This window comes from Mytilus californianus, unplaced genomic scaffold (genome assembly GCF_021869535.1).
Source record: "Mytilus californianus isolate M0D057914Y unplaced genomic scaffold, xbMytCali1.0.p SCAF_8, whole genome shotgun sequence".
Taxonomy (NCBI): Eukaryota; Metazoa; Mollusca; class Bivalvia; order Mytilida; family Mytilidae; genus Mytilus; species Mytilus californianus.
The window spans coordinates 65,962,400-65,974,408 of NW_026262734.1; the positions used below are offsets into that span (position 1 = coordinate 65,962,400).

At 33.1% G+C, this 12,009-nt stretch overlaps 1 protein-coding gene across 1 annotated transcript; it reads left to right on the forward strand.

The window, feature by feature from the left end:
* The first annotated feature begins 7,478 nt into the window (after positions 1-7,478).
* LOC127711732 (uncharacterized) lies at positions 7,479-11,033 on the forward strand. Its single transcript, XM_052217840.1, has 2 exons — positions 7,479-10,688; positions 10,973-11,033. Exon 1 carries the CDS (start codon positions 7,584-7,586, stop codon positions 10,272-10,274), a length of 2,691 nt encoding a protein of 896 aa, XP_052073800.1. The 5' UTR covers positions 7,479-7,583; the 3' UTR covers positions 10,275-10,688; positions 10,973-11,033.
* Positions 11,034-12,009: the final 976 nt, after the last annotated feature.

Here is a 12,009-nt window from a genome sequence, read left to right on the forward strand (position 1 = left end):
AAATTATGAGGGTCTGGATTGGGATATTTATTTCTATATTCTTTTAATTTTTAAGAATTTTTTTCTCTTTTCTTCACTTATGTTGCCCATTAATCTCAATACTAACTGTAACATATCCAGACTCTCTAATTAAAGAACATTGGTTTAATCGTATTCATTAAAAAAATTAATAATTAAAATTCGACTTGACCCTTTAGCAAAACATTAGGACAGAAAGCTAAAGAAAAACCATTACTATAATTGTTCATCCACAAACAAGAGTATTTTTATAATTTCTTAAAGATTTTTCAACTTCGCATCTACAGTTGCCATCTTTGTCTTCATAAACAATAATTATTGTTACGTAATAAAATTTCATGTGCTTACAGAATACACACGGGACAAATTTTAAGAGGTAAACATTTAAAGGAGAAGCAATAATAACTTCATCCAATCGAATTGCGCAAGATTTAATAACAATGACCAGTCCATATCAAATTAAGTTTGAGGGGTAAATTGGATAGGGAGAAAATGAGAGATTTTTTAATACAATTTCTTGCTAGTACTAGAAAACACTCATCACCAAAACTTTTTGTTAGAAGTTCAAAAACCTCTATGTCTGTATTGGCATCGGTTTTAATCTCTCATTAGCGTATTTAAAGCCATAGAAAGTTTGGGCTTCAAAAGTCAACAAAATTATTGACTTTATACAGAAGAAAATTAACCTTCTTAAAGCGTTCATTTATTAACATATGATACACGGATACATAGCAAAATCAGTTTTGAAAATACTGCAAAAAGTTTAATTCTGATTTATTCAGTGGTATTGTCATGAAGTGCGTTTAAGTGAACCATGGAAAAGCAAACATCGAATTCTCTCATAAAATCCTATCACACACTATAGTATATTATCTCTTTTTTAGTAATGGCTGTGTAGTCCATGCGTCTACCAGGTAAGCATCTCTTGTTATGCATTCATCATCCGTAATGCGAATCCACACTCGGTCGCAATTAAACCATCGGGAATATGCCACAATCGGTAAAATTACAGATCAACGACAATTCTGGTTTCTTAAGATCCCAGATGGCAAAATTTGTCACTAATGAGTTGAAACTCCGGCACATCGTATCGTTCAACCAGTTCGTGATGGTAGTAGTTGTGTAGTGTTGCACGTTGAGTTCAGTCATTCGTTCTCATAACTCTGTAAGAGCAGTTTATGTGTAAGGAGCACACAACGGCAAATGAAGTTAGAACCGGTGCTGGGGTGTTTTTTGAATATGCTTCTTGTTATGCTCTGTGTATAAGACATCGCTTTGACTTTGTGATTATATACAGCAACAAATGTGATGTTCCTTTAATTGTGTTTTGTCAAGTGCATGTGATTAGGTGTCAACAAATTTATACGCCATATCCCCTTTCCGTTGTGATATTTAAAATGTAATATTTGCATTTGTAATTTCAAAAGGAGGAGTATATATATGATCAGACATATTAATTGGCCACTGATACTACAGAAGATATAATTATACGTCTATCTTTTCAAAATTATGTTTATTTAATTCCTAAATAATTATAGAAGGGATGATATAGAAATGTCTTTTTAGTGCAGAAATGTTATCTGTGCAGTCTCTGTGGTATCATCAACTGTAAATTATTGACGACAAATTGCTATAATTTTAAATCTGGTAAACTGGGATAATCGCTGTTGATAAAGGTTGAATCAAAAAGTGATTCGCATGCAACAAATTATGTGCATTTTGTATGATGAGTTTAATTCCGTTAAAACTACTCTACAATACCTAGAATCCGGAGTTTAAACTTAAATTATAATAATTTGGTTTAACATTTTAGTAGCTTTATTATCTGGTGATATTGTTTACGGAAAAAAATGAAACTATAAGGACACTCTTTAGTTTAATCATAGCAATAGGAAGTACTCTCTAACTACTTCAGATGCATCATGTAAAACGGAGATTTTATTTGCCATACTTTGAAAGTTTTAGTACGAATTACTTATGTAAAATTAAAGCTGTCAGGTATATAATATATATCATTTAAAGCAAAACAGCAGAAATAAAGACAAATAAAGAGACATATGTTTATGTAGAATAGAGAATGGAAAAGGGGAATGTGTTAAAGAGACAACAAACCGCCCAAAGAGCAGATACAGCACAAGGCCAACACTGAGATTTGTGGGTCTGCAATGCAGCGTGAAAATCCCGCAACAGGAGGCGGACTTTTCCTGGCCTCTAAACAATAATGCAAACTAGTTCCGTGAAATGAACGCCTAACTAAACTCCGAAACATACAAATTATAATTGCATACCCTAAATCAGAAATGTCCTCTGCCGCTGTTGTCGCTTTCTCTTTTGTCTTGTCTATTTGAAAATTGTTGTTAATGTCTTTTGTAGTTGAATGCTGTCTCATCTCTTATGATAAGAAACCGTTCATGTGTATGCTTTTCTATGTCTTTTTTCTTTTGTATATATTTTAGGGGGGAGGGGGTTGGGATGCGTTCTTATTGACGTTGTAACTTCTCTTTTTTCAATTATAATTCACCAAAAAATGACTGGGGAATAGAAATGGGCTCACTCTTGGTCTTCTTCGGACCGGCAGCAAAACCCTTGCGAAAGTAGGGTGTCAATTTAGCTGTGCGGGATGTACAAGTTCACAGGCACGTTCTGTCAGAATGCTTATTCCGATGTATCGTGTACAGTGAAACCTTCACATTAAGAACCCTTGCAACAGCTCTTTGAGGGGTCTGTAGGTGGTCTGTTGCAATGCAATATTCCTGTCCCTATCTAATATAACTCATTTTCTATTTGCAGTTTACATTTCCCCGACCTTCATCCCGGACGACCTCTATTACAGGACCTACCTGTTGTATTTATTGCTAATTTGTTCTCGTCCTGAAAATGTATGAAGTATATGACACTGGACGTTTAGCAACCCACAATCAATCAATCATCAATAAATTATAATTTTGAGGATACCAAGTCTCATCACATCAAAGTTACCGATAAACAAATTAGCAGAACACAGAAAGTGGTAGTATATTATTTTGTTTTACGTTCCATACGATATTGTACGAAATGATTATTCAAGGTGTATCTTGAATCAAATATCAGTATACTGATTTATTTGATCCATACGTGTACTTGTCTTTTCCCAATTCACATGGCGGGTGATAAATTCATGGAAAGAAACGATTATCCTGTCAACGCAACCAGTCTAGCTACTTTATAGTTCATGTGATTCTCTAAGTTTTATTTACCTTGATTTGTATCCTCTTAATTTATTTATGAGATTTGAACATCGGTAAAGTAATGTTGCCTACAATTATATAATTATGTCTAAAGTATTGTCTTGCCTATAGTTCTATCATATTAAAGTTAATTTGCATAAACACTGCATGTTATCACTTTAAAATATTATACCGATAAAATGCTCGAGGCAAATAACCATTATGTTTTATAATTATCAGTGGGAAAGAAGTCGGTTTAAGGATGTTCGCTCCTCCTGTTTTTGAATTTTTGCCAGATATTCGGAATCCTTTGGTTTTATCTTTGTAGAGCCATTAAACATTTTGCCCACTAAGCCCTACTTTTCTTTCCATAATTTGATTACATATAGTTTAAAATGTCATCTTTGAAAATCTTATAAAATCCTTGTTATTTGTTCATCATTTTTGAAAGAAAAAATGTGCTAATGTTAAATGCATGAAAAATCTAGAGAGAAGTATTTCCCGCCAAATTTTCAATGGCTTTTATCTCGAAAACAAGCACACGGACCCTTCACTTCTTTCTGCTTTTTTAGTTCCTTTATTTATATACTATCAATTTATAACAGTCTTTTAAAAAGCTTGTTATTTTAAAATAGAGTAGCGAACATCCTTAAGAAAGATGTATATGATGAACCTTGTTACATTCAGGAAGAATAACATGTGTAAGGTATTTCCAATAACAAAGGGTTTATGTATTTGAAAAGATACAGTGTTTTGAATTCTAAATATGCTGTAAATATTAGATATGTATAATGATAAAGTAAATAAAAGAACTTGAATGACTGACATTTTAAACAAGCATCGTATTCTGTTTGCGTTATATCATTTATTGACCAATCAAATATATACAAAGTAAAATTGTTTTTAAACCATTGACATGACTTTGTTATTTGTCATAATTATCGAAAAACGAAATTATAGTTCATTAAATCTAAGTTGTCTCTATAATCATGTTTTAATTAGAAAAGGCAATTTACTATTTGTATATTTATCATTATCATGTTTCAATAAATGACTAATATAACCCGGTTTATGGACCACGTAAAGAAAAAAAGACAGTTGTACGTCCAATACTCAATATCACATCATTCGGAAAAAAGACAAATTTTGCTGACAATATTTGCATTGTACATTCTTCTTTTCCTTTTGTTTTCCCGTTACTAAAACAATCGGGGAAACACATCAGTGCTCACTTTGGTCTAAGTGTAATGTTAATATTGTCCTGTCACTAATAGTTTGCTTTCAGGTATTTAACACAATGAATAATCATATCCCAATAAAAATCAAAGCATTCTTTCAGAGTTCCAGATTCATAATTATGCGGTGGTTAGACTCTGGGGGAGGATCTGGTAAATACCTGTCTTTGTGCGAATTAGAGCTCGAAAATAACCATTGTGTTTTGATATGACCTTAGATCGTCCGCTAGAACTCTATTTTTTGTCCAGCTCACTCGAAACGTGCATTCTCATCCGAGATCGATGGTGTTCATTATTTGTAAAATGATTATTTGTGTTTTGTATGTCTAGAATTTCATTCTGGTATACTTTGATCACCATTGTTTTCATATTTTAGTTCAATGACTTACTGTTTAACACTAATTTTCTTTTTTGGAGTACCAAAAACTTTGACTCAAATAGATTTGGCTCGTTTATTTTTCATGCAATTTTGACAAAATATTTACTTTGACCCGTTGACAAAAGTTTTAAAAGGTTCAAGAAATTTGAACTGCACAATTTACAGGAATTATTTCATTGGATATATGGCTGTTTGACAAACACTGTCTTTGATCATTTAGAAACTTTATTTCTCTTTTCTTATAGTGTATGATTAAAACGTTCTACTAATTTTTAAAGAGTTTACTCACTTAGGGTTCTGTACCAATAAAGTTTTTTTCTCTCGTCACAGATGTGCAGTAGGTCACACATGTTTATCTAAGGAATGTATTGTTATCGGTTATAATTTAGCATTTCATTTTGTAGATATTGCCCTTTTAATATAAGTTGAAATAATAGTAAAACATTCATAAATATGTTGTTGTTTTGACTGGATAAGAACGTATACTCTCACAAAACATTACGAAACAAAAACGTCGTCCAAACAAGATTCGCATAATGTTACATTTTCTTTTTAGCAGTCTATCAAGATACTAATGTTTACAAAGATATCGTACAAAATTCACATTATTACATCTTTTATAAAGTACTTTACAAGAGGTCTTTCCTACGGTAGACTGATATTTATACGAACTTGAGATAAAGGATACAACAGATACAGATAAGTCTACCTCATATTTTGACTTACATCTAGAAATTGACAATTAAGGTCGGTTGAAAAAAAAACTTACGACAAACGTAAAGATTTCAGCTTTCCAATTGCGAACTTTCCATTTCTATGTAGCAACATTCCAGCAGCGCATGCAAATGGAGTATATATCTCCCAATTGATACGATATTCCAGGGCTTGTATTTCCTATCATGATGTCCTTGATATAGAGTTGCTGCTCACAAGTAAGCTATTAAATAAAGAGTTCCAAGTGGTGAAGCTGAAGTCATCCCTTCGTAAAGTTTACGGACGCCATCATGAGTTGCTTGCAATTGACCGTAATGGAATATCCGTTTCACAGATGACAGCGGATATGTTCCAATTGCCAACTGCAATCCCGTCCTCTTTTCCCCGAATGTGTCCTTATTACCGGGTTTTTACTAACATGAGCAACACGACGGGTGCCACTTGTGGAGCAGGATCTGCTTACCCTTCTTGAGCACCTAAGATCAACCCTAGTTTTTGTAGGGGTTCGTGTTGCTCAGTCTTTATTTTTATATTTTGTTTTGTGTACTGTTGTTTGGCTCTTTGTATTTTTCTTTTTTAGCGATGGAGTTGTCAGTTTATTTTTGACCTATGAGTCTGAGTGTCCCTTTGGTATCTGTACTGTTACCAGTGTTGATTTTTTATTGTTTAAAAGAAATTCTATCGATTTTTCATACGTTTTCCCGGACTTTTTTGATTTCTAGATTTTTTGTACTTTGAAGTTCGTTACTTTCCCCCTTACTTTTTTGTTTCCTAAATTGAAAGCATGAACGTGGTCACACGCATTTAAAAGTATCTTAAACTACGCCGACTCACAATGTAAGTTTATAATTTATAGTTTTTAATGATTGTATGATGAAAGTTAATATGTTTTCACATCAAAATAAATATTGTGTATCTGTATATCAGCCAAAAGTAAAATATGATGATTGTTAATTTTGTCACTGTTTTTACAAAAGTATGGGAAGCCATTTTGTGCTCTAATTTTTGAATGATTTGATCGAAAATTCATTTTGATACATAGATTTGAACTGTTAGTTTTATGATTTTTGTAGTCATGAGTATGATGAGTTAGCTAAGGTTTTTGTGTTTGTTTTTTGTAGCTTTTTACCAACATCACAGCACATATATGTAGACTCATACTATTTCATGGTTTTCGGAATAAATGATTATACCTGTTTGTGGCTTATGGTTATACTAGGCACTGAGGCAGAACAGTAAAAAGATTGTAAAGACAAAGTTTGATACAGAATAATATGCAGACATTGTAGTTCCTACAAACAATTTTATGAAATGGCGCAATCACAACCACTTCCGCCTGAAACTACCCATGAACATAAGATGACAGAGAAAGGTCAAGAACTTTATGATACACACAAGGTAAAATACCTTAAACGAATTGACGGGTCGTGGGAAATTGTAGAAAATTTACTTGAAGAATTTACAGATTGCTCAAAGGAGTTAAAACCTCTACGCAAACTAGAGAAAAACATTTTGAAGTCTCGTGAAAAATACTGTGAAAACTCAAATAATTATATTCAGTTTTTGACACGCAAGAACACTGAAGACAGTAACGAAACATTATCCACCTTTAAAACAGAGTTTAAAAAGTGCACCGAAATTATTGACAATACAATACAACAAATTAAGACATTGAAATTAACAGCTGCCGAAACAATGTCGGTAGCTCCTGTTAAGTCTGTCCATTCGAACAATAGTGGTAGAAGTGGCTCAATATCGAGTTCAGTTATGGCTCAGAAGCGTATAAATGCTGAAGTTCAGCGAACAAAGTTACAATATGCTGAACAACAAACAAAACTAATCAAGCAAAAAGCAATATCTAAGGCTCTTAGGGATCGTAAAGAGGCTGCAGTTGATGCGGATTTAGCACTGCTAAAACAACAGACAGATACCGCTGTCGCAGAGGCCGAGGTCAAAGTCTTAGAAGAAGCTGAGAGCGATAAAAGATCGTTGTCGTTACAAGATGACAAAGATCCGTTAGAAAAAGTAAAAATGACACTTACAGACAAATATGTTAATGAACAATTTAAAGAAGTAGAACAACTCAAATCTCAAGACAAGAATAACAATGTTCCACAAGTTATTCCGAACAATCAAGACAATTTTAGTTCACATACTCCGGCACCTCGGAACCAGTTTAACATAAATCCTACGCCAAGGAATTTGCCAAAATTTGAAGTCGATAATTTGGATTTATCAATAGCTGAAGATATTAAATCAGAAATTCAGCAAAAACAAACATTAAATCCGTGTGCAGCTGATTTTGAATTTACTCAGCCACCACTGCCACCAAAACATGATCAGTCTGTAGTGTCCGACTTGACTAAGTTTTTATTAAAGAAAGATTTATTACTTACTAGGTTTCAGAATTTTGATGACTGTGCGGAAACTTACGCTTCATGGAAGGCTACTTTTAAAAGTATTACAGAAGAACTTTCAGTTACGGCTTTCGAAGAAATGGACTTAATAGTAAAATGGCTCGGCCGTGAATCTTCTAAGTTTTTGCAAACTATTCGTGCGTCAAATGTGAACAATCCAAAGACTGGTCTTCGTCGTATATGGGAGCGTCTTGACGAACGCTATGGTAGACCTGAGATGGTAGAAGCGACAATTAAAACAAAACTACAGAAGTTTCCAAAATTAACAAACAAGGATCATAGTCGACTTTATGAGCTATTGGATATTCTCACACAAATTGAATCTTCAAAAGAGAATGAGACATTTTCGAATTTATTGTCATATTTCGACTCTTCTTCTGGTGTTTTACCAATCGTGGACAAATTACCGTATAATATACAAGAGAAGTGGACAACACGTGCATCACAATACAAACTGAAAAACAATGTACCATTTCCACCTTTTTCGTATTTTGTGCAATTTATCAGAGAGGTTTGTGCTGTCAAAAACGATCCTGCGTTTATTTATAGTAATACTGAAGCATCATATTCTAGAAAAACAAATGATACACGGAAAGTTAACCATGGCGCAACGTCAGTGTTTAACCGAAAAACAGATGTTAATATTAAACAGAATGAAGAGAAAGAGGCTGTACGTTGTCCTATTCATAAAGCCAATCATCATTTGAATACTTGTCGAGCCTTTAAAGCAATGACTTATGAAGAACGTAGAAAGTATCTGAAGGACAATAAGATTTGTTTCAAATGCTGCCATTCGACAACACATATGTCAAGAAATTGTACCGTAACGGTAAAATGTGAACATTGTGGAAGTAATTATCATATAACCGCTATGCATTTATCTGCAAAATCTAGTTCTCCTGACGGTGGGGAGAAATCATCTGAAACAACGCAAAATGCTAATGATCATACAGTGTCATCCAAGTGCACGTCATTATGTGGATTTAGTGGTAAATCATGTGGAAAAACCATTCAGGTCCGTGTGTACCCAAAGAACTTTCCAGATAAAGCCGTTTATGTGTACGCTATATTGGACGACCAAAGTAACAGGACTCTTGCTAAGACTGAGCTGTTCGATCAATTAGGTATAAATACATCAGCCATTCAGTATACTATGTCATCTTGCGCTGGGCGCACTATCATGAACGGTAGATGTGCAGAAAGTCTGATAGTTGAGTCATTGTCTGGTAACGGAAAACTTGAAACACCTTCAGTAATAGAGTGCAGTGCAATCCCAGACGAAAAATCAGAAATTCCGACTCCGGATATTGCTAAATCGTATCCCCATTTACGGGAGATAGCTCATCAAATGTTAGATTTGAATCCAAATATAGACATTCAACTTTTAATTGGAAGAGATGTCCCAGAAGCGCACCACGTGAATAGACAGTTGACAGGACCGAAGGGCACGCCATTTGCCCAGGAGCTCTTTTTCGGTTGGGTGATTAAAGGCGATGTTTGCTTAGGCAAAGTGCACAAACCAAATTTTGTCAATGTTAATAAGTCTAATGTAATGAACAATGGTAGAGGAACTATATTTGAACCTTGTATAAACACTTTGTATGTAAAGGAAAACACTGAATTGGCTCATATTAGAGATAATGTTCATTCACAAAGGTGTAATAATGACCCATTGTTTATTAAAACCAAAGATGACGACAAGATTGGCACATCAGTTGAAGACCGCTTGTTCCTTAATCTCATGGATTCAGAATGGATGATAGGTGTCACGCGAAGAATATTAGACGCTGTTATCTTAACTTCTAGTAGTAAAAGTTTGACTCATGAAAGTTTAACAACATTCTTAGCTGAAGTGACCGCAATTATTAACGCAAGACCCATTGCGCAGATATCATCAGATCCGGAAATGCCTTTGATTATAAGTCCATCAATGCTCTTAACTGGAAAACAAGACTACTTACCTGTGATAACGGACACATATAACCTCAAGGATATGTATCATGCACAATGGAAACATGTGCAAGTTCTATCAGATATATTCTGGAAGCATTGGAGGTCAGATTATTTACAATGTTTGCAACAGAGACGTAAATGGCACGTTGACAAGGACAATATCAAAGTTGGTGATGTAATTCTTATGAGAGACAAATCTGTTTACCGAGGAGAGTGGCCACTAGGCATTGTGGAGGAAGTTATCAAAAGCGATGATGAAAAAGTACGCAAGGCTCGCCTCCGCATCTACAAGGAAGGTAAAGCTGTTACATATACAAGACCGATTAGTGAGATGGTTTTATTGGTAGACTGATTGTGAATATTGACTTCTTTGTAAGAACAATTTATGAAAAGGTTTTAGGTGAACTGTTGTTTGTATTTTTAGTGTGTTTTTTCTGCTGAAGGAATGTTCTTCGATAGCATTGATTTTTCGTAATAGTCAAAATTATGACTTATTTTTACATTTGGTAAATTTGCATAAATTTGTTAGAAAATAATATCATGGGAATGATATTAGACGGGGAGTGTACTGTTACCAGTGTTGATTTTTTGTTGTTTAAAAGAAATTCTATCGATTTTTCATACGTTTTCCCGGACTTTTTTGATTGCTAGATTTTTTGTACTTTGAAGTTCGTTACTTTCCCCCTTACTTTTTTGTTTCCTAAATTGAAAGCATGAACGTGGTCACACGCATTTAAAAGTATCTTAAACTACGCCGACTCACAATGTAAGTTTATAATTTATAGTTTTTAATGATTGTATGATGAAAGTTAATATGTTTTCACATCAAAATAAATATTGTGTATCTGTACATCAGCCATAAGTGAAATATGATGATTGTTAATTTTGTCACTGTTTTTACAAAAGTATGGGAAGCCATTTGGTGCTCTAATTTTTGAATGATTTGATCGAAAATTCATTTTGATACATAGATTTGAACTGTTAGTTTTATGATTTTTGTAGTCATGATTATGATGAGTTAGCTAAGGTATTTGTGTTTGTTTTTTGTAGCTTTTTACCAACATCACAGCACATATATGTAGACTCATACTATTTCATGGTTTTCGGAATAAATGATTAAACCTGTTTGTGGCTTATGGTTATACTATGCACTGAGGCAGAACAGTATCTTCCGCCTTTCTTTTACAACTAATGATTTCTGATCAAACATTAAATATGGACAACTTAATTAGGTAAACAAAGTAAGAGCGAACTTTTTCGGTTTATAAAATCATTTTAGACAGTTTTTCTTTGATACATTTTATTTCTGACGAAGTACAGCAAAGTTTGTACATTTTCAAATAATAATAATAATAATAATAATAATAGTAATAATAAAAACACTAATAATGATAATAATAATAATAATAACTATAATAGTAGTATAATTATGATAACCATTAAACAAAACAAATGCATAATTTACCCAAAACAAAACAGTTGTGCTTCGTCAGATATCGTGAAAAAAACCGCAAGAAGTAATTAGAAAATAATATGTATATCAATTAATATAAATAAACGTATTATAAATACCAGGATAACAAACGATTTATTTTTAAATCTTATAATCGTTATATTCCTCAGCATTTAAATATTGGCTTAGGATATAGCCTAGATATATATTTTCAAGTATTTAAAACACTCTGTATTAGGATGATTCTTCCTAAGATCTCCTAAGAGCGTCGTATGGTCGTCTAGAAATTGATTTTTTAATACAGAGAGATTTAAATAATTAATTAAAGATATACACGTGAAAAGAGATATCACATTATTTCTATTCTAATGCAAAATAGACAGTTATAAAAATAACAATTCGATAAATTGTTGTATTACTGTTCATGATAACAAATAACAATTTTGAATCAATTTCAAAGGAAAACTTAACCGTTTAAAAATCATTAGAGTTATATTCCTGCTGTACTTAATGTGTGTTAAAGATTTGACCTAAGTTTTAATTACTACATTGTTAGGTTGCAAAAAAGAATAGTATGAGGTTGGATGTAAATGAAAAGTATACAGCGGGATTCAAAATGGGTAATATGAGGTTG

Bases quoted from the DNA above. Each gene is read 5' to 3' on its own strand.
- LOC127711732 (XM_052217840.1), top strand. From the start codon at position 7,584: ATGACACTTACAGACAAATATGTTAATGAACAATTTAAAGAAGTAGAA.